This window comes from Ranitomeya variabilis, chromosome 4, assembly GCF_051348905.1.
Source record: "Ranitomeya variabilis isolate aRanVar5 chromosome 4, aRanVar5.hap1, whole genome shotgun sequence".
NCBI lineage: Eukaryota > Metazoa > Chordata > Amphibia > Anura > Dendrobatidae > Ranitomeya > Ranitomeya variabilis.
This window is the reverse complement of record NC_135235.1, coordinates 634,424,369-634,443,057: the sequence shown is the minus strand read 5'-3', so window position 1 is coordinate 634,443,057 and position 18,689 is coordinate 634,424,369. Positions and strand designations below refer to the sequence as shown.

Genomic DNA, 18,689 nt, shown 5'->3' with positions numbered 1-18,689 from the left:
AGTCCGTGTTGCCAAGCGAAAAGCCAAAAACATCACTGCTCTAGAGGAGATCTGCATGGAGGAATGGGCCAACATACCAACAACAGTGTGTGGCAACCTTGTGCAGACTTACAGAAAACGTTTGACCTCTGTCATTGCCAACAAAGGATATATTACAAAGTATTGAGATGAAATTTTGTTTCTGACCAAATACTTATTTTCCACCATAAAATGCAAATAAAATGATAAAAAAACAGACAATGTGATTTTCTGGATTTTTTTTTTCTCAGTTTGTCTCCCATAGTTGAGGTCTACCTATGATGTAAATTACAGACGCCTCTCATCTTTTTAAGTGGTGGAACTTGCACTATTGCTGACTGACTAAATACTTTTTTGCCCCACTGTATGTATGTATGTATATATATATATATATATATATATATATATATATATATATATATATATATATATATATATATATATATATATGTATATATATATATATATATATGTCTCACTGACACACGTATATATGTTTTCATGAATATTTGAGCCCATGGATCCATTCTATGTCCATTTTGCAAACCGGTGAGAAAATCTCGCAGTACGGATGCCATACGGATGACACACAGAAAAATTTTTGAGAAAAAATTGCATCCTCGCGTTGAATACGGATCACTGTTCAGGAACTTTTCTGCATATCTCGGCCGTAAAAAACAGACCGTATTTTCCTATGCTAGGTGTGACGCCAGCCTAAAGGCCCCGTCTCACATAGCGAGATCGCTAGCGAGATCGCTGCTGAGTCACAAGTTTTGTGACGCAACAGCGACCTCAGTAGCGATCTCGCTATGTGTGACACCTAGCAGCGACCAGGCCCCTGCTGTGAGATCGCTGGTCGTGTCGGAATGGCCTGGACCTTTTTTTGGTCGTTGAGGTCCCGCTGGGTAGCACACATCGCAGTGTTTGACACCTTACCAACGACCTCGTTGACGACTCACACACCGACAATAGGCGTGCATTTGCGGTGCCTTTTCTGCGCCCATTCAGTTCCGATTGGTGGTCGCTACTGCGTTCTGATTGGTTTGCGGCCTTGCCATGAGATGACACGATAGCTCTTCTGTCCTTTGTTCCTGAGCGCGTGGTGGATTGCAGATCGTTGTAGAGTTCTCCGGCCTGCGACTTCTATTCGTTTGTATTCTTCAACGGTTCTTCGGATATCTATACTTTGTGCACGGTAAGTATCTTTGGGGTCTCAAATGCGTTTTCATTTTTTCCTAAATTTTTAAAGGGCACTTACTAATTACCTGCTATTATTGCTCTGGAGGGAGGGAGTGAGGGCTTGGCTGCTATCTGTGTACATATACTTTTTACACAGGCTGCTATTTTTGGGGTGTCTTCTGCGTGCACACCCATACAGCATGTTTTCTGCCATGCATGGTAACGGAATGGAGTGCATTTATTTTTTTATTATTTTATTTATTTATATATTTTTTTTTTTTTATAACTTTCTCATCTTTTATAATTTTATGTGTTTCAGTTTGCAGCATCATGAACAATGCGCAGTGTGCTGTTGTGTTTGCTGCATTGCTGGTTGAGGAAGCTCGGCGTCAAGATGAGGCACGGATGCTAGAGAGGCGTTCCAAACGAAAGCGTCGCATGTGGACCAGAGAGTGGCTGCAGAAGAGATCTGATTTGTCCCACATGCAACTTGTAAGAGAGCTTCAGGATAACAATCCTCATGATTTCCGCAACTATCTGCGGATGTCTGAGGAATCCTTCAAACATTTACTGGAAAGCATTACTCCACTGATTAAACGGAAGGATACAGCGATGCGTGCTGCCATCCCGGCAGATGAAAGATTGGCAGTCACGCTGCGATTCCTGGCCACCGGGCGCTCGCTACAAGACTTGCATTTTTCTTCAGCCATTTCAAGGCCCCTGCTCAGCGTTCTAATTCCAGAGACCTGTAATGCGATTTTCCACAGTCTACGTAGCTACATGCAGTTTCCCAATACGGAGGAGGAATGGAAAAAGATTGCCTCCGATTTTGAGGAGCTTTGGCAGTTCCCTAACTGTGGTGGGGCTTTGGACGGGAAACATGTCCGGATCACTCAACCACCTAACAGCGGATCCTATTTCTATAATTATAAGGGCTATTTCAGCATAATCCTGATGGCCCTTGTTAACGCGAATTACGAATTTATAAATGTAGATGTTGGCATGAACGGAAGGGTTTCCGATGGTGGTGTTTTAGAGCACACACTCTTTGGAGAGCGTTTGAACAACTGTGACCTTCACTTGCCCCCCAACTCTGAGACTAGAGGCAACCTTAATTTTGTTTTTGTCGGTGATGAGGCCTTCCCGCTTCATCCCAATCTTATCAAACCGTTCCCCCAAAAAAGTCTAACAGAGGAAAGAAGAATTTTCAATTACCGCTTGTCAAGGGCACGTCGGGTTGTAGAAAATGCCTTCGGTATCATGGCTAATCGCTTCAGAGTTTTCCACACGCCTATTAACATGAAGCTTGAATCGATAGACTCCGTTGTTTTGGCTTGTTGTGTGCTTCACAACTTCCTTCGCCGTCGCGATGCTTTGGCGTACAGTCCACCTGGCTTCGTGGACTCTGTGGGCCTAGTAAATGGGGAAGTGCAGCTAGGTGAATGGCGCGCAGACAATCCCGCAATTGCAGGCCGTCAACCATTGGGACCTGGCAGAAACACCCACGATGCGAAGACCTGCCGAGACAACTACAGCCAATATTTTAACGGTCCTGGTGCTGTTACTTGGCAGCATCAGAACTTATAGTGGGCTACTACTGACATTTATACACTGTTTTACTTATTGTACTGATTTGTCTAATAAACTGTGTGTTTTACTTTGCAAAAGCTTTGTTTCTCATTCTTTCTGCAGTAAGGGCCCGTATATACATATGTGTATTCCTATGTATACATATACATCCATATACATCAACTTTGAAATCTACACATATACCTACATATACACATACATACTCACAGACAGGCTCGGACTGGCCCACCGGAGAACCGGAGGATCCTCCGGTGGGCCCAGGCACTGACACCTGCTGGCAGGGCCCCCACTGCTCCAGGGGCCCCCACTGCTCCGGGGGGCCCCCTGGCCGCCCCCCACCCACCCTCCTTGAAGACGATACTCACCCTGCTCCAGCGATGGTCTCGGCGTCTGCTCTGCACTGCATCTTCTTCCTGCTTTTGCGGTCACGTGGTACCGCTTCATTAAGGCCATGAATATGCGCATATTCATGACCTTAATCAGTATCACATGACCGCACAAGCACAAGCAGGAAGAAGATGCAGTGCAGAGCAGACGCCGAGACCATCGCTGGAGCAGGCAGCAGGGTGAGTATCGTCTTCAAGGAGGGTGGCGGCCGGGGGGCCCCCGGAGCAGTGGGGGACACTGGGGGGGGGGGGCAGAATGCTGGACACCCACTGGGGGCCGATTGCTGGAGACACACTGGGGCAGAATGCTGGAGACACACTGAGGCAGAATGCTGGAGACACACTGGGGGCAGATTGCTGGACACACACTGGGGCAGATTGCTGGACACACTGGGGCAGAATGCTGGAGACACACTGGGGCAGAATGCTGGAGACACTGGGGCAGAATGCTGGAGACACACTGGGGCAGAATGCTGGAGACACACTGGGGGCAGATTGCTGGACACACACTGGGGCAGATTGCTGGACACACTGGGGCAGAATGCTGGACACACACTGGGGCAGAATGCTGGAGACACACTGGGGGCAGATTGCTGGAGACACACTGGGGCAGAATGCTGGAGACACACTGGGGGCAGATTGCTGGAGACACACTGGGGCAGATTGCTGGACACACACTGGGGCAGAATGCTGGAGACACACTGGGGCAGAATGCTGGAGACACACTGGGGCAGAATGCTGGAGACACACTGGGGCAGAATGCTGGAGACACACTGGGGCAGAATGCTGGAGACACACTGGGGCAGAAATCCCACCTGCCGCTGCATTTTAAAATAGTGATAAAAGTGTCCTGTCAGGGATAAAACTTCCCCAGTTTCTAATGGTCGGATCTAAGCGACCACCTATCCTGTGGAGCCCATGGATCAGTGATAACTTGTTTTACCAAGAACCACATTAATGTAAACTACCGTAATTATACATCCCAGTTTACAGCCGATGCTCCACTATAATGACAGATATTTGCATATAGCTGTAGGGTGGGCCCCTAGAGTCCATTCCTCTGGTGGGCCCCAGACACCCCAGTCCGACGCTGCTCACAGACATACAAATATAAATACCTATCTAAACATTCATACATATCCAGACATGAAACCACCAACACTCCAGTCTTCCAGTGCAACCGGAGACGCTATATTGCTTATGCGTTACAATTAGAACGCAGTAGCGTCGTCGGTGTGACCTGGAGATTACAATACAGGCCGCAGTAGCGTCCTCTAATAACCGCAGTGACGTTGATGCGTCGTGGGCGTGGTTTACGGCGCTGATGCTTTGTGGGCGTGTTAAATGACAGTGCTGCGGCCTTGCTTTTACCTAGTGGCGGCAAAATGGCGGCCAGGCGACGTGCAACACCTTGGGGTGACGCAGAAGTGTGTTACCTAATAGCTGAGGTAGATGCCCGTGATTATGCGTGTCATAATCACCAAGAACATCCCGTCCTCCATAAGCAGGCTGTGCTGCGGAGGATCAGTTGGGGCCTAGCACAGAGATTTGGAGTGCAGCGCTCCAGTACCCAGATCCGGAAGAAGCTGGCGGATCTGCAGCACAGGTCCAGTGAACGCCTAGCCAGCATCCGGTCACAGAGCCTTCCACATCGTGGTGAGTGTTGTTAAGATAGGTTAGCATAGTATATGGCCACGACCGTTTTGAGTGTTTCTGCTGCCCTTGGCAATTTTTGTGCTGCCTCCCCAGTTGATGAGTATGCACAGACTGTCAGCACATTCATGGCAGATCCAACAGTTTTTGGGTGGCGTGCACCCAACGTCAGACACACCGTTGTAAAATGAGGGGCATGTATACACACATATACGTATACACCCCACAGTGCTCCATCTTGTATATTGGCAGCACATAATGCTCGGCTCCGCACGCCCCGTACGTACACACCCGGCTCGGCTCGGCACGCCTTGTACACGCCCGGCTGTAAAATGAGGGGCATGTATACACACATATACGTATACACCTCACAGTGCTCCATCTTGTATATTGGCAGCACATAATGCTCGGCTCCGCACGCCCCGTACGTACACACCCGGCTCGGCTCGGCACGCCTCGTACACACCCGGTTAGGCTCCACACGCCTCGGACACACCCGGCTACGCTCTGTGTTTCTCGTGCACACCCGGCACTGCACAGTCCTGCATACAATGAGGCCTCTGATCATATGACCCAAAATACGGCCCAGTATATGGCGGCACATTTGTTACAACAGTAATTACAGTGCAGCACCTCAGGTATGTAATAATGTTATAATTTATTTTTTCTCCAGCCCCAGCTGACCCAGAGCCCCAGCAGGAGTCAACGACAGGCTCGTCAACAACAGGGTCACCAGCATCACTCCGTGACATGGGTGAAGCCTTGTCCCCCGGTAATTCTTGCACTTAAAAAAAAGGTCCATACAGCTCGTAAAGGATAGGATTGTCATGTACTATAAAGTGTTGTATCTTTCCCTAGGCGGTGATGCCAGAGGATCCGGGTGGTCCCTTAGTTCTTCATCACCCGATTTACCCGGAAACCGTAAGTGTTAAATAACAAACACGTACATGATAGTTAAAGGCCCCGTCTCACATAGCGAGGTCGCTAGCGAGATCGCTGCTGAGTCACAAGTTTTGTGACGCAACAGTGACCTCAGTAGCGATTTCGCTATGTGTGACACGTAGCAGCGACCAGGCCCCTGCTGTGAGATCGCTGGTCGTGTCGGAATGGCCTGGACCTTTTTTTGGTCGTTGAGGTCCCGCTGACATCGCTGAATCGGTGTGTGTGACACCGATCCAGCAATGTGTTCGCTTGTAACCAGGGTAAACATCGGGTAACTAAGCGCAGGGCCGCGCTTAGTAACCCGATGTTTACCCTGGTTACCAGCGTAAATGTAAAAAAAAACAAACAGTACATACTCACCATCTGATGTCCGTCAGGTCCCTTGCCGTCTGCTTCCTGCTCTGACTGACTGCCGGCCGTACAGTGAGAGCACAGCACAGCAGTGACGTCACCGCTGCGCTCTGCTCTCACTGTACGGCGGCACTGTCAGAGCAGGAAGCAGACGGCAAGGGACCTGACGGACACCGAAACGCGAGTATGTACTGTTTGTTTTTTTTGGTAACCAGGGTAAACATCGGGTTACTAAGCGCGGCCCTGCGCTTAGTAACCCGATGTTTACCCTGGTTACCCGGGTGCTGCAGGGGGACTTCGTCATCGTTGAAGACAGTTTCAACGATGCCGAAGTCGTTTCCTTGATCGTTGGTCGCTGGAGAGCTGTCTGTGTGACAGCTCCCCAGCGACCACACAACGGCTTACCAACGATCACGGCCAGGTCGTATCGCTGGTCGTGATCGTTGGTAAATCGCTATGTGAGACGGGGCCTTTAGATGCAAGTACAAACTAAGTTTTACCATTCACTCCATAGAAATCCCAACATTAGAGGACCTCCAGGCATCACACAGGAGGATGATGGCGACAGTCAAACAGCACGGAGTGATGCTGGCTCGTTTTGTGGCTGCACAACAGCAGAGCGGCAGCCATTAATTTTTTTTTTGTTTAGGGTTTTTTACTATTTACGTTTATTAGGTTGTTGTTATCTTTATATTGTTTATAAAAAAAAATTACAGTTTATATCCCCTGATGTGTACGCTTTGTTAAAAACAACAAACATGTTTCATCACTCACACTCATAATATATATGCAACTGTATACATGCACGCAGCCCATTACCCCGCCTACTAGACCTGCAAATAACTATATGCTGAATTCAGTAAAGCAGGCTACAAGTTTGAATCATCAAAACAATTTTATTTATAACAATTATTAACATAAATTAACATTTTAATTTAACTCTCTAATAGAAAAAAACTTAACTATACAACAATTATACTTATAACCCGAAATATTAAATGGAACTAAAGTTCTTCATAATGGTTTTCACCATTCGAAAATCCTTGGCTGGACGGAGATGCTAATTGCCCAAGGAAAGAATGGGTAAACCGGGGATATTGTGGTGGAGGGGCAAGCGGCATGTTTGGATGAGATCTAAATTGATGGTGTGCTGGTGTGCCACGCATTGCCTCAGGCGTTTCATTCATTGGCTGCCATGAACAAGGCTCACGGTCCATCAAACTGTGCACACTTGACCTTTCATCCAGCTGTCCTGCTGCCGCTTTGCTCAAAGTTTCAAAAATCACCCTCTCGGCATGGACCCTTTGTGTGGCTTGCAGCTTCCCTAGCCGATCAGCGGCAAAGTTGGCAAAGGTGTCCACAGTCCTGTTGCTCTGCTGGCTTAACATTTGTGTTGCCAAAGTGACCAACTCTGTTGATGGCGACACGGTGTCCTGTCTTCGACAACCATTGTTAATCCGCCGTGGTACATAAGCTGAGTTGGGGGTTGAGGGTGCAGGGTCTTCACTAGACCCCTCAGTAGCCTCCGCCCGGCTCGGTTCATCTCCCAGCAGGTCGTCACTGGACGGGGTGGATAGATCATCATGCCGATCTTGCTGCAGGAACAGAAAATTAAGAATTAAGGGGAGGAACTAGTAGTACAGGATAGGATTTTTCATTCAACGGTATGAGCACTGAGTGGGGCCAAAAAGTAAAGGATTGTACTTATCTGAAGTGGAAGGGATAACTTGGAGAAAATGCAGCATAATAAAAGAGGGAAAAACTTGGTTACTATTTTCTACTCTACTATGGCATGAGAGACACAGTTTAAAAGCTTTTTACATGGAAGCAAGCAAAGAAGGTACTTACATCTCCAACAGGGGTGTCAGTTGGGATCACAGGGTCTACATCCGTGGTCTGCCGCATTGAAGATGCCATTCTGCGCGGGAGCTCCTGGTCACGGGTGAAGCCAAGCAAGTCAAAGTACCATAATGATGGCACATAAACCTCGTCTGTGGCGGCACCAGACTTCTTGGACTTCACCACCTTGTTGAGCTCCTTTTTATAAACTGTGCGTAGACACTGGATTTTTTTGCGGACAACACTCTCATCCACCTTCTCGCTGGGGTCATGCTGCTTAAATAGAGCAACCAGTTGTGCAAATGCCTCCCTCTTCTTATTTCGGTTGCTGTAGTCAGCGGATTTAATCTGCCAAAGGCAGGGCAGGGATCGATACATATCAATTAGTTCCCGTACAAACTCCTCGGTATTGAAAGACATCTGAAAGAAAGAATAGCATACAGTGAGCATATATGGAAAATTTTTAACAACATTTTTAAGAGTTATGTATGAGCCACACTACTGTGAATGTAAAATAGAGAACAATGTGCCTGGACTGCTAATAATATCTGCCAGTCTGCAGTCCCTCCTTCCAATAGTCCTCCACTGACCACACCAATGCTGCCTGTGTACCCCTGCCATGCAAATGGAACCGGCATAGAGCCAAATCTATTATTTAAAAAATAAGGCCTTGTAACCCTGTCTGCGGTCACTCTGTGCCCACAAGACTACCTAAAATGGCTCCATGTGGAAAAGTATATGTACACACATACCAACAAAGGCCTCCCTCCCTCCTTCCAGAACAAAGATAGCAGATTAATAGGTACCCAGTGTACCATAGGGAATGGAAAGGAAATGGAAACGCATTTGAGACCCCAAAGATACTTACCGTGCACAAATAATCGATATCCGAAGAACCGTTGAAGAATACAAACGAATAGAAGTCGCAGGCCGGAGAACTCTACAACGATCTGCAATCCACCACGCGCTCAGGAACAAAGGACGGAAGAGTGCAGGCCGGAGAACTCTACAACGATCTGCAATCCACCACGCGCTCAGGAACAAAGGACGGAAGAGTGCAGGCCGGAGAACTCTACAACGATCTGCAATCCACCACGCGCTCAGGAACAAACGACGGAAGAGCTATCGTGTCGCCTCATATGGCAAGGCCGCCGACCAATCAGAACGCAGTAGCGACCACCAATCGTAACTGAATGGGGGCGGTACAGACAACGCAAAGGCACGCCTGTGTGACTACAACGTCACACAAGACATCCCTCATCGAGGTCTGTATCGTTATAATAGCAGCCATGTGACAGGGTCACAACGACCAACGACATCGTTGTACAGGTCGCTACAGGTCGCCGCATCGCTGCTGCGTCGTTGTGAAGATCGCACTGTTTGACATCTCACCAGCGACCTCACAGCGATGCAGCAACGATCCCGGACAGGTCGTATCGTTGTCGGGATCGCTTAAGCGTCGTTATGTGAGACGGGGCCTTAAGGCTAAGCAATCTACAAAAGAACCAAGGATGGAGAACTATGTTTGCAGAGGACACTGCTGCAAACACTTTTTCAGATTTCCCAGTGCTCCCATATTCAGACAATGTTTCTGTTGGCTTGTATGACATGTATAAGAATATGTAGGACTTGTTATCCTTTCTTGAATCCATTGTTTAGTTACATTAATAAATATATATACAAAACTACTTTTTATCAAAAGCCATGACTTGTATACATGACCAGTCTACTCCAATGTGCTCTGCTCTGTATTAGGGTGCTTGTACCTGTCAGAGAATGTCTTAGTCTGTCGATTTAATTGTATTACAGTTTGCTTGAAAATGCTATAAAATATATGATTATAAATAGTAATATGATTGCAATGTTACTGACAAATAATAAAATAATTTGTATTCTTACCAGGTGACTGTACCAGGAGCACAGAGAGACATCTGATACTGTCAGATTTTTCAGCAGATAATCTTGGTATGACACCCGATACTTATGAAGAACGTGTCAATATATCAGATACACCTCAAGACTTTATCAGAAAAAAACTGTCATCTAATACTTTTCATCAGGTCCTTTTCTCTGCTCCGTTAAAGACAAATATGCAAAACAAAAGTCACAGAAAGGCTGCTGAACATGAAATTGATGACATAAGAGAGAAACCATATTCATATTTGGAATGTGGAAAATGTTTTACACACAAATCAATGCTTGTAAGACATCAAAAAAGTCACACAGGGGAGAAACCATTTTCATGTTCATCATGTGGGAAATGTTTTACAATGAAACAACACCTCGTTAGACATCAGAGAATTCACACAGGGGAGAAACCATTTTCATGTTCAGAATGTGGGAAATGTTTTAATCAGAAAACAAATCTTTTTGCACATCTGAAAAATCACACAGGTGAGAAGCCATTTTCATGTTCAGAATGTGGGAAACATTATAATCAGAAAACAAATCTTGTTGCACATTTGAAGAATCACACAGGGGAAAAGCCATTTTCATGTTCAGAATGTGAAAAATGCTATAGCAAAAAATCTGTACTTTTTAATCATCAGAGAATTCACACAGGGGAGAAACCATTTTCATGTTCAGCATGTGGGAAATGTTTTACAATGAAACAACACCTTGTTATACATCAGAGAATTCACACAGGGGAGAAACCATTTTCATGTTCAGCATGTGGTAAATGTTTTACAATGAAACAACACCTTGTTATACATCAGAGAATTCACACAGGGGATAAGCCATTTTCATGTTCAGAATGTGGAAACTGTTTTGCAACAAAATCAAGACTTGTAACACATCACAGAATTCACACAGGGGAGAAGCCATTTTCATGTTCAGAATGTGGGAAATGTTTTAATCAGAAAACAAATCTTGTTGCACATCTGAAAAATCACACAGGTGAGAAGACATTTTCATGTTCAGAATGTGGGAAATGTTTTAATCAGAAAACAAATCTTGTTGCACATCTGAAGAATCACACAGGTGAGAAGCCATTTTCATGTTCAGAATGTGGGAAATGTTTTATTCAGAAAACAAATCTTGTTGCACATCTGAAAAATCACACCGGTGAGAAGCCATTTTCATGTTCAGAATGTGGAAAATGTTATAGTAAAAAATCTGTACTTTTTAATCATCAGAAAATTCACACAGGGGAGAAACCGTTTTCATGTTCAGAATGTGGGATACATTATAGTGAGAAATCCAAACTTCTAACACATCAGAGAATTCACACAGGAGAGAAGCCTTTTTCATGTTCAGAATGTGGGAAATGTTTTAGAATAAAATCAGTACTTGTTAGACATCAGAAAATACACACAGGGGCAAAGTCATTTTCATGTTCAGAATGTGGGAAATGTTTTAATCAGAAAGCAAATCTTGTTGCACATTTAAAAACACACACAGGAAGGTAGCCAGTTTCTTTTCAAATTCAAAGTGTTATTGATTTTGTAACAGCATTATGTAAAAATAAACAGAAAATGAAAGTCTAGAAGAGGAAGAACAGAAAAAAGCGATACATAGACTTCATTACATAAAGCATCAATTTGTAAATAAACTTGGCACTCAATTAAATGATGCGTAGAAATTTTTTTAATGCAGTCCAGAGTAAGTAGTGTATGTACAACAGATGTTTCGGTCCCTCCGACCTTCCTCAGTGTACTACAGTAAAGATAGAAACAAAAAAATAAAGTATATACTTCAATAGACTTATCGGTCGCATTTTCGATATAGGTATATTTGCAGAGAACATTAAAGTATTATTGGTCAAATAGTATAACACCCTTCAGTCAGGGGGCAAGAAATATGTAGTGACTATTCCATAACATCTCTGAACAAAAAAAGGGGTAGGGGAAAGAGGGAAGGAAAAAGACCTACCCTACTGCTTGATAGGTGGTAGTATAGAATTTTGTCACAGGACTCCAAGAGTCTCTTGCTGGCCTGTCCTATGGGAAAAACAGCACATGTATGTTGCTAACCATATAACGTCTGTGTTGTCCAAAATAAGAGTACAGGACTGAACTATGGAAGTGCCTACCCGTAGGTGCTTTGTCGTTGTGACTGGCCTAGTAAAATTGGGATACACAATTTTACTTCTTTTTGCCTGTGGTCAGGTAGATAGTAAGTGTTGATATCTGGCTGGCAAACAGTTAAATTAAGTACCTACCCTATCGTGATGAGATACTGGAAACCGAATCCAGACGCGGTGTCCACCGTTAGTCGTGGGTATAGTGGTTGTCACGCTGGGTATATATATGTTTGGGGAGGAGTGGAGGTGTTACCGGTGTGTGACGCCGTGACCGTAAGTGATGTCACCGGATATGATGGACAAAAAAAAGTTGCACTCTATCATGCTAAAGCATGTCAATTTGGAATATGTAAAATTTGAACAGCAATATGGCTTTGGAGGACCACCTTGACAATGCTTGATGGGCACATAATATTTGGCCAAATTTTATGCTAAGTGTCTCATATTTTTTCCTAATCCTCCAAAGCCGCATTGCTATTCAAATTTCACATATTCCAAATTGACATGCTTTAGCATGATAGAGTGCAACCTTTTTTTGTATATTGTATATGGAGGTAGCTCCTCCTAGTATGCACCTATTCACACTAGTCTGGATGTGCCAGTCAGTTTTTTGTCTTTTGTACCGGATATGATGCAGCCCTGCATTCCGGATGCAGGAAATGTATCGCTCTGCGGTTCATATGTAGTGTGCATTCCAGGACCGGAAGTTCTGTGCGTGCACTGACAGGAAGAACATATTATTTACAATTGGATTACGGTTTGGGACCCTACTTGTACACCAGCAACAGTTGTGCCACAGTTTAAACCTTTATACATAAAGCATCAAGGCATATGAACAAAGAGGGATAATCGTGACACAGATATCAAGAAGCTGATGTAGTATATGGATAAGCAAGACACTTCAATGATGGGAAGTAAGGAGAACAAAAAGAAAAGGAGATCCATCATTTTATAGAGTAGATTGGATGGCAATCAGTGTGTAAAGATATAAATTGGTGGGAAAGTAGTCTACAATTTGTTGGTCTATGGGATTGCAGAGAAGAAACAAACTATAAGGCAGTTTAGGATAGTTTGGTAGAGTGGAAAATATGGGAAGGATTCCCAGTGAAAACATTTAGTAGTGGTTGTAATAGTCTCTTCCTGTGTTAGGGCTATCAGCTTTTCCATAGCATGTGTTCTAGCCATCTCTAAGAACTATTCTTCTAAAGAAGGGTGGTCTACTGAATTTCAATATGATTATAGAATGGTAGAGTTGGAAGGGACCTCCTGGATCATCTGGTCCAACCCCTTGCTCAAAGCAGGATTCACTAAATCATCCCAGACAGATGTCTGTCCAGCCACTGTTTGAAAACTTCCATGGAAGGAGAATTCACATTCTCTTATGGCAGCCTGTTCCACTCATTGATCACCCTAACTGTCAGAAAGTTTATTCTAATATCTAATGTGTCTCCTCCCATTCAGTTTCATCCCATTGCTTCTAGTCTTTCCTTGTGCAAATGAGAATAAAGATGATCCTTCTACAATGTGACAGCCTTTAGATATTTGTAGACCGCTATTAAGTCTCCTCTCAGTCTTCTTTTTTGCAAGCTAAACATTCCCAAATCCTGTAACCGTTCCTCATAGGACATGGTTTGCAGACCAGTCACCATTCTTGTCACTCTTCTCTGAACTTGCTCTAGTTTGTTAATGTCTTTTTTAAAATATGGTGCCCAAAACTGGACACAGTATTCCAGATGAGGTCTGACCAAAGAGGAGTAGAGGGCAATAATGACTTCGCATGATCTAGACTGTATGCTTCTGTTAATACATCCCAGAATTGCATTTGCCTTTTTTGCTGCTGCATCACACTGTTGACTCATGTTCAGTTTATGATCTATTAGTATAACCAAGTCTTTTTCACATGTGCTGTTGCTTAGCCTTATTCCTCATAGTCTGTGTATGTTTTTTAAATTATTATTGCCCAGATGTAGTACTTTGCATTTTTCCTTGTTAAAACCATTTTGTTAGTTGCTGCCCACTGCTCCAGTTTATTTATATCTTTTTGAATCCTCTCTCTCTCTTCTCTGGTATTAGCTATCCCTCCTAGCTTTGTGTCATCAGCAAATTTTATCAGTGTACCCTCAATTCCTTCATTTAAATCATTGATAAAGATGTTGAACAATACAGGGCCCAGGACAGAACCCTGTGGTACCCCACTTGAGACATTCTTCCAACAGGATCTGCAGCCATTTACGACCACTCTTTGGGTCCGATCACTAAGCCAGTTACGAATCCACCTAACAGTTGCCTTGTCCATTCCATACTTAGTCATTTTTTCAATAAGGATGGTGTGAGATACTTTGTCAAATGCTTTGCTGAAGTCAAGATATACTATATCTACAGCTTTTCCCTGATCCACCCTGTCAGTGATTCTGTCATAGAAGGAAATTAAGTTAGTCTGACATGACTTATTAGTTACAAACCCATGCTGACTCTGGCTAATCACTTCATTCTTATCCAGGTACTTACATACAAGTTGTTTAATAATTCGTTCAAAGATCTTTCCTAGTATGGAAGTCAGACTCACCGGCCTATAGTTCCCTGGGTTCACCTTCTTCCCCTTTTTGAAGATAGGAACAACATTTGCTCTTCTTCAGTCTTCTGGGACTTCTCCTGTTCTCCAAGAATTTTCAAAGATTATGGAGAGTGGTTAAAAAAAATCTTCTGCTATCTCCTTCAGTACTCTGGGGTGTAATTTCATCTGGACCTGGAGACTTGAATTCATTTATGTTAGCTAAGTGTTTCCTCACTATCTTTCTGTTTATAGATATCCTGGATTCTTCTTTTCCTTTAATAGGACAGTGAAGATCAGTTGATGTTACATTTCCTTTCCGAGAGAAAACAGATGCAAAATAGGAATTTAAAAGTTTGGCCTTCTCAACATCCTCTCTTACCATCTCATCATTTTCATCCTGTAAAAATCCTATAGCATCCTTAACTTTTCTTTTACTTTTGACATATCCCCAAAATCCTTTTCTATTGCTTTTGACATCTCTTGCAAGCCTTAATTCATTGTCAGCTTTATATAATCTGATTTGTGCCCTGCAGGTTCTGCAGACAGCATTATATTCTTTAAATATGCCTCCCTCCTTTCATTTGATAAACAATTTTCTTCCTTTTTAGCATGTGTTTAAGTTCTGTGTTCATCCATCCTGGTTTCCTTAAATGCTTTGTATTCTTCCCTCTTTTTGGAATTGTTAAACATTGTGCTTTGACAATCTCATTTTTCAAAGATTTCCCAATCTTCCTGGACATTTTTGTCCTTAAGGATATTCAGCCATTGGATCCCTCCGATTCTCTTTCTGAGTCCCTTAAAATCTGCTTTTCTGAAATCTAACCTTGAAGTCTGAGTCTTCACAGGACTTCCTCCTCTAGTTATCCAAAATTCTAAAATAGCATAGTCGCTACCGCCTAGGGTCCCAGCCACTCTTACCTCCTCAACCATTTCCTCCATTTATAAGGATTAGACCAAAGGTAGCACACCATCTCTAGCAAGCAGTCCATTGTATAGGCAATTCACTCCTTGATCCAGAAATCCAAATCCTTGCTGATGGCACCATCGACGAAGCCAGGTGTTCACCTGCAGAATCTTATTCCACCCCCTTGTTCCATGGCCATCCACTGGGAGGATGGAAGAGAAGACCACCTGCGCTCCCAGTTCTTTCACTTTCTTACCTAAGTTTTCAAAGTCACTGCAGATGGTTTCCAGGTCCTTTTTTGAAGTATCATTTGTTACCACATGTATTAGTAGGAATGTGTGGTCGTCTGTAAGTCTGAAGAGTCCTGATATCCTGTCAGACACATCTTTAGTTTTTGTACCTTGAAGGCAGCACATTTCTCTTGAGGTTATATCTGGTCTGCAGATAGCAGCCTCTGTTACTCTCAACAGTGAATCCCTCATGACAGCGATTCTCCGTTTCTTCACAACATTTTTCTTTCTCCACCCAGGAGAGCTCTGAGGGTGTACATGGTTGTTCTTTGTGGGTAAAGTTTTATCTTGATGTATTTCCTCATTGTTCTCCTGCGTGAGAGCCTGGTACTGGTTCCTGAGCAGTATGGGTGCTGACTACCTACCGATCCTCCTGCTTCTCTGTGTCACATGCTTCCATTTCTCTGGTTCTTCAGGTGCACTTCGAATGTCTTCTCTTTCTGTAACATGAAGAGATAATTCTGCTCTGTCTATGAACTCTTCACCTTCCTTTAATAGTTTTCAATGTAGCTAACCTCTCTTCTAGATTTTGCAACTTTTCCTCCAACAAGGACACAAGCTTGCATTTCTGGCATGTAAAGTTAGGCTTTTCCACTGGTAAGTCTGTGAATATGTAGCAAGAAATGCAGCTCACCAAATGGCTCCTGACTACTTCCATGTTCTTACTGTTAAAGAGATATTAAAGCGGTTTACTAATGTCCTCCTTTCAGCTGCAACCGTCAAAATCCAGTGTTCTTTGAGCTCTCGCAGACTCTTCACTTATCCCAGAACTCACTGTGAATATGCAAATTCTCTCTTCAGGACTCCTTCCCTGGTTTACCAGTGTCCTCCTTTCAGCTGCAATGGCCAAAATCCAGTGATCTTTGAGCTTGAGGAGACTCTTGACTTATCCCAGAACTCACTGTGAATATGCAAATTCTCTCTTCAGGACTCCTTCCCTGGTTTACCAGTGTCCTCCTTTCAGCTGCAATGGCCAAAATCCAGTGATCTTTGAGCTTGAGGAGACTCTTCACTTATCCCAGAATGCACTGGAAATAAGCAAATTCTCTCCTCAGGACTCCTTCACTGGTTTATCGATGTCCTCCTTTCAGCTTCAACAGACAAAATCCAGTGTTCTTTGAGCTCACGGAGACTCTTTACTTATCCCAGAATGCACTGGGAATATGCAAATTCTCTCCTCGGGACTCCTTTCCTGGTTGATGATGTATTATTGTTTTGGCTGCCTAAAGTAGATGCCTTTTAATAGTGATTTTCCTATACACCTGTTTGGGCACAGAAAACATGTATAACAGTGCAGCCTCCAGTGTTATAGGTACTGATATTCCTGCCATTTTCTTATTAACTCTGATGAACTCATCACAGAATGCTCCTAGAGCTGGGCAAGACCATTATATCTTTCATCGTCTCTCCACTCACACCGCAACATCTACATCGACTAGATATCTCAGGGAACCTTTCATGCAAAGCGGTAGGGCCCAGAACCACCTTCAAACAATTTTAGATCTTGTTTCTTATCATTTTGTGGCCGTAACTGATTTGTAGCAGAGGAAAAGCATTTATCCTTCTGATCCTTTGTAAATGTTCTTAGGAGCACAATTTCTTAAGCCTTGCAAAATGGAGGAAGGATTTCCAGATCTGGGTCTGTCAACAATTTGTAGATGCCAGAGATGGCTCGCAGAGAGCATAGGGGGGGCGACATGCAACATTACCAAAAGGGATAATGGGCAGATGGATTCTGAATGACAGTCCAGTACAGAGTAACAGTATTGAAGTTGTATGTATTCAAAATTATGATGTATACTATGCGGACAGTCAACTAGGATAGTAGAAAGGAGTAAGCGCTTCCCAAATGGAGCTACTTGGTCTATACGTAATGACATCTTTTTGGAGCCAGCTAGCAAGGCATGTTCGGAAGCGTCAGGTGGAAACCTAGTGATCAGTTATAGGCATCAATGGTCCCCTGTGATCAAATAAAAACCCCCGTTACACTTGGTGTATATATAGTCTTCAGTATCTGCCTGACGCTTTATGATACTGAAATATTATCATGCGCGACAAGGGGCCAAGTCCATAGAAAAGAGGATGCCGACACCTAGCAAATATCATGTGCAATGCAGACCCAAAGTATTCACTTAAAGGTGTATGCCCATCTCCAAGATCCGATTCCAATATGTAGTATACAGCTCTGGCAAAAATTAAGAGACTACCACATCAAAACCCTGTCATGGGCAGCCCAATCTCCAGACCTGAACCCCATTGAAAACCTCTGGAATGTAATCAAGAGGATGATGGTTAGTCACAAGCCAACAAAGAACTGCTTAAATTTTTGTGCCAGGAGCAGTGTATAAGACTGGTGGAAAGCATGCCAAGACGCATGAAAGCTGTGATTAAAAATCATGGTTATTCCACAAAATATTGATTTCTAAACTCTTCCTATGTTAAAACATTAGTATTGTTGTTTCTAAATGATTATGAACTTGTTTTCTTTGCATTATTTGAGGTCTAAAAGCACTGGTTATTTTTTATTTTTTATTTTGACCATTTCTCCTTTACCGAAAAAAATACAAAATGTATTGCTTGGAAATTCGGAGACATGTTGTCAAAAGTTCATAGAATAAAAGAACAATTTACATTTTACTCAAAAATATACCTATGAAGAGAAAAATCAGACAAACTGAACATTTTGCAGTAGTCTCTTAATTTTTGCCAGACCTGTATATACTACATTTCTAATTGGAGGTGTTTGCTAATATTTTTACATATACTACATATTAGGATAGGATCTTGGAGATGATAATAATAATACCCCTTTTAATACAATCAAGACATACAGTCCTTACACATAACAATTGCCCTTTCACTAGAGCTGCACTTCATATACTACTATACCACATAATTTTTTGTGTGTCCCATCAGGGAATCCCCTTTCTTTAGTTTTTGACACAAAAAACAAATTGAA

The 18,689-nt window shown here is 43.4% G+C and overlaps 1 protein-coding gene across 1 annotated transcript in view; it reads left to right on the top strand.

Annotated features, from left to right (window-relative positions):
- Positions 1 to 11,546, top strand: part of LOC143767244 (uncharacterized) — a 44,128-nt gene extending 32,582 nt beyond the window's left edge. Inside the window, exon 7 of the mRNA XM_077255440.1 lies at positions 9,861 to 11,546. Within this exon, the coding sequence (XP_077111555.1) occupies positions 9,861 to 11,368 (1,508 nt within the window). The 3' untranslated portion in view covers positions 11,369 to 11,546. The remainder of the gene's footprint in view (positions 1 to 9,860) is intronic.
- Positions 11,547 to 18,689: the final 7,143 nt, after the last annotated feature.